Here is a 4,200-nt window from a genome sequence, read left to right on the forward strand (position 1 = left end):
TCGTGGTTAGTGTTAGTGCATGAATCTAATTCTTTGCTTATCTGAGGGTTTACAGATGAATGGGTCTAAGTTCTAACAGTATGATCTCTCCAAGTTTTTTGTACCTTCCTGTCGTAGTCGTCCTCCTCCTCCTTCACCGAGGAACCAAGCAGAAAGCGATGCTTTCAGCTTCCTATACATTTCCCTTTTGCCTCAAAATGTTTTTTTTTTTGTGATTGTATGGAGCTAACCTGGCAGAAATTAGTTACCGATCAAGCTATAGCAATCTATTGAGATTGAAAGAAATGAGAACCGTCAGGCTCTTTTAATTGTTCTGAAGGACTCTATACAGTTCATCTCCCAGCGCGGCTAATGTGACCGGTTTCTGGATCAGGCCATTTACTCCTGACCTCTGGCAACGATCCCGGATGTTGTCGTCGATTCTTGCTGCTAGGGCAATAATCAACGGCAGCCAACTATTGCTACTGAACTTCCTGATCGCGCGGGCTACTTCGAATCCATCCATCGTCTGCATGTCAAGATCAAGAACCACCAGCTGGAAGGACGACTCCGCAGCGAAGGAGCTGATGCATTGGACGCCAGAAGCGACCGAAAGGACTCGGCAACCAAGCTTCTCTAGGAGCCTGTGAGTTACAGCTCGGTTGGTGCAGTCGCTGTCCGCAAGGAGGACTCTGAGCCCATTAAAGTTGGGAATTGCGGATGATCTGTACAAATCTGAGGACGCTCCAGAGACCGGAGTCACAGGTTCCAACTGGAACTGGAGGACTAGCATGATAGTTTCTCCGATGCTTTTAGAATCTGATACTGACCAAATATTGCCATTCATCATCTGCAGCACAAAGGAGGGCTCGTATCAGTAAGCACACTAATGATTGCACATCAAATCAAGTATACATTGGCCACTTCCACAACTGGATGAACAAATTGCAAACCAAAACATAACAATCAAATAGAGTCGCTGAGGTTCGGGCTACTACAAGCATACCAATTAAATATATCTATGCAAGTCACACATACTACGGAAGAAATACCATAAAAATAGTTATGACTAAAACGTAAGTTCAACATAAGGACCAATATGTCCTCTCAGTATGCCCAGTTTGAGGTGAGATAATAAATATTCCAAGCACTTGCACAAAAAGGCCACACTATAGCCACTAAACACATTCTGTAGTTTGGCAGTTCAATTGGTGTATAGCAAACTATCTATGTGACGGCCAAGTCTAAGCTGCTAGTGCCTAGCTGTACAAAAAAATTTGCGGGTATAAATGCTTAAGATATTCTATTATTTTGATTTACCTGCACAATCTTCTTGCACATATTGAAGCTAAGCCCCATCTCAGAATTGTTGGGTTTGGATCCCTGACTTATCTGACTGCTTGATGAACTCAACAGATAGCCCTTTGATTTTCTAATCCTAATCTCAAATTTCACACATACATAGCCCCCAGAGAAGTTTGCTCTTCGCAGCATCCAGTCATGATTATGCCTATCTTCAACCTCATTATGGACATTTACATATAATGAGATACAGCCAGCATTACATCGGTCTGTTAGAGTGCCTACCATGTGCAGGACAATATGGAAGACTCTCTTCTCATCACCAATGATCCTTTCTGGCAAAGAATTCTCCACTTGAAACTCAAACTCCACACCCTTGCAACCAGTTAGACATCTGACCACTCCAACAACTTCTTTAATGAAGGAATGAAGGTTGAACGGCCTCCTGACCAAAGACAAGTGCTCACAGTTCATTGTCGATGTTTGCATCACATCGTTCATCAGTGTGGATGCAACACTGCTTGTCTTGGCAATGGCATCCATCACAAGCCTTTGCTCTGGATTCATGCTCTCCTGTTGCATCATTGAGACGAGACCAAGGATTGAGTGCATTGGCCTTCGCATTCCATCGTACATTGCAGTCTGGAAGGAATTCCTAGCGTCCCCTGCCCTCATGGCTTCATCCTTTGCCTGCAGCAAGTCCCTATGCTGCTCGGCAAGCTTCTCTCGCATCAGCTGAGACTCCTCTAGGAGTGCAGCATGTGACAGAGCGACTGCAACTTGGTCAGCAACTACCTCAACAATCTCCAACTCTCTTCGACCCCACCCTAATGAACCATCATTAGGCAAAACCAGAACCAAGATAGCATAGCTCGTCTGCATCACTTCCGGAGTCCCTCCTTTGAAATTTGACACCCTTAACATCGGCATCCTTATTGCAGCCACAGGCCCTGCTTCATGCTTGCTTCGGCTAGAAACCCCTAGCGCCGAATCTGGGCCAAGAACTTTTGCATCCTTGGTTGCCTTTATTTCTTGAACATCCGGATCATCAATAGGAATCGAGTGTTTCTGTGGGTCCATTATATCCCTTTCCCTCAGCTGATGTGTTAAGATCATCGTGCTCCTGGTCTCATCAGGCATCCAGACAGCACAATTCTGCAGTTCCAGTGCCTTCGAGAGCTCAACCATGGTGGTGTACAAGATGGTATGTCTGTCGAGCGACTTGCGGATCTCCTGTGTGAGCATGCGCACATGCCAGCTCGCCTCTTCTTTCCTTTTCATCCTCCCCACCTCCCGGTCCAGCTCACGCGCCTTGTTCATCAGGAAGTTTTCCCTGACCTTCACCCTCAGGAGCTGTGGTATCAGCGTCAGCAGGGTGATGGCCGTCGCGAAGGAGACCAGTGCCGTCAGGAACTTGGCGACGGTAAGGGCGAGTACGAGGTGGAAGGAGTGCGGCTCGTAGGTGAACACAGTGATGAGGTGCGTGAGGCCGCAGAGCACGATGAAGGCGCCGAACTGCAGCACGATCCATTTGAGGGGGAAGAGGTCGGAGCAGGTGGCGAAGTAGAGCAGCTCGAGCGGGATGGAGAAGTAGGCCGCGGCGATGAGGAAGTCGCTGACCTTCTGGCATTGCAGGATGTTATAGGTGCTGGAGAGGGCGCCGTCGTCGGCGTCGTCGCAGCCGCCGCAGTGGCCGAAATCGACAGACGCCGCTGACGGCGAGAGGAGCAGGGAGGAGAGGAACAGGAGGATCCACGCGGAGGAAACCCCGCGCAGCAGTGCCGTTCCCACCACCATCGGCTCTACCACCTCCAACCAGGCTTCATTCAGACGCGCATTTGCGCATTTCTGAACCGACTGGAGGCGCCCGTCGTCGATTCCACGCTGCGGGTGCCGACGCTCCTGCATTCACCAGACGGCCATCACAGATTTTCAGTTAATCAAACTGCGGCACACAAAATCAAGATCTGGCGTAAAGCAAATCGTTGCTTTGGGACGGATAGGCCCCCCTGTGAAGATTAGTCTTTCCTAAAAGTAGCATCGAAATCTATCTATCGGCCAAAATCGAATCACCAGTCCGCCAAAATTCGGGCAGTAGGGGATTTAGCCAAATCCGATAAACCCCTCCGATAAATCCAAACATAGTTATTGAATTGGTAGAACGAAGAAGAACGGAGGAGTGTCAAAAGCCGCCCACCTTCCGCCTCCGACCATCCCTCCTGCCGGATGCAGCAGCAATCCTCAAGCGGAGGAGGAGCAGCAACGCCCGCCAAGAAACACAGCGTTGGCACCGGTACTAGCACCATAACCGTCTACACGTGGGCTGGCTACGGATCTCCAGCAGACCTCGGCAGCGTCGAGAGCCCGGCGGGCGGCGGATCCATGGTCACGAGGCCTGCCGACGGAAGAAAAGAGGGTCTTTTTTTCTCCCTTTCCTCCCTCTTCTTTCACAGCCTCGCCCCTGGAGCTGGGCTGAGAGAGAGACAGCGACGTCGGAAGAAGGGGAGAACGCGGCGTCGCAGTGGGGTGGCTGGCGGGTGGAGGGCGCTAAGCGACGACCGGACGAGCCGATTGAGGAGAGGGGTAGGAAGAGGAGGCGATGCTTTGGGTCCGTCGAGCAGGCAGGAGCCAGGGGGTTGTCTCTCCCCTCGGTGGGAAGAAAGGAGTGGGACGAACGAGAGCAAGAGCAGAGCAGCGCAGCTCGGGGGCTGGCCGGATGCGGGTCGTTGCTTCAACCTCGCTGCACCACTCTCGCGTGCTCTGATCTGTTCGCCGCGTTTCGCCGGCGTGGCTCTGGATGGATGCACCTGCCTGTTTCCTCGGCCTGGGCCCGCCCGTCTGCCGGCAAACCGCTGCGCCTTCCCCTGGTTTTCGATCCATTCAGCTATGAGCTAGGTGGTATATAAGCAGTAGCATTTG

The 4,200-nt window shown here is 51.0% G+C and overlaps 1 protein-coding gene across 1 annotated transcript; it reads right to left on the reverse strand.

Moving 5' to 3' along the window:
• Positions 1-282: 282 nt before the first annotated feature.
• Positions 283-3,937, reverse strand: LOC541627 (ethylene receptor homolog 2). Its single transcript, NM_001111382.2, has 3 exons — positions 3,479-3,937; positions 1,300-3,183; positions 283-829 (listed from the first exon to the last, which is right to left on the reverse strand). The coding sequence occupies exons 2-3, from the start codon at positions 3,076-3,078 to the stop codon at positions 305-307; spliced, it is 2,304 nt and encodes a 767-aa protein (NP_001104852.1). The 5' UTR covers positions 3,079-3,183; positions 3,479-3,937; the 3' UTR covers positions 283-304.
• Between the last annotated feature and the right edge of the window lie 263 nt (positions 3,938-4,200).

Source organism: Zea mays, chromosome 10 (assembly GCF_902167145.1).
Source record: "Zea mays cultivar B73 chromosome 10, Zm-B73-REFERENCE-NAM-5.0, whole genome shotgun sequence".
Taxonomy (NCBI): Eukaryota; Viridiplantae; Streptophyta; class Magnoliopsida; order Poales; family Poaceae; genus Zea; species Zea mays.

Excerpts from the sequence above, each read along its gene's own strand:
- LOC541627 (NM_001111382.2), bottom strand. The coding sequence starts at position 3,078 with ATGGTGGTGGGAACGGCACTGCTGCGCGGGGTTTCCTCCGCGTGGATC. Across the intron at positions 830-1,299 it reads TGTGCAAGAAGATTGTGCAG|ATGATGAATGGCAATATTTG; the intron begins GTAAATCAAAAT and ends TTTGTGCTGCAG.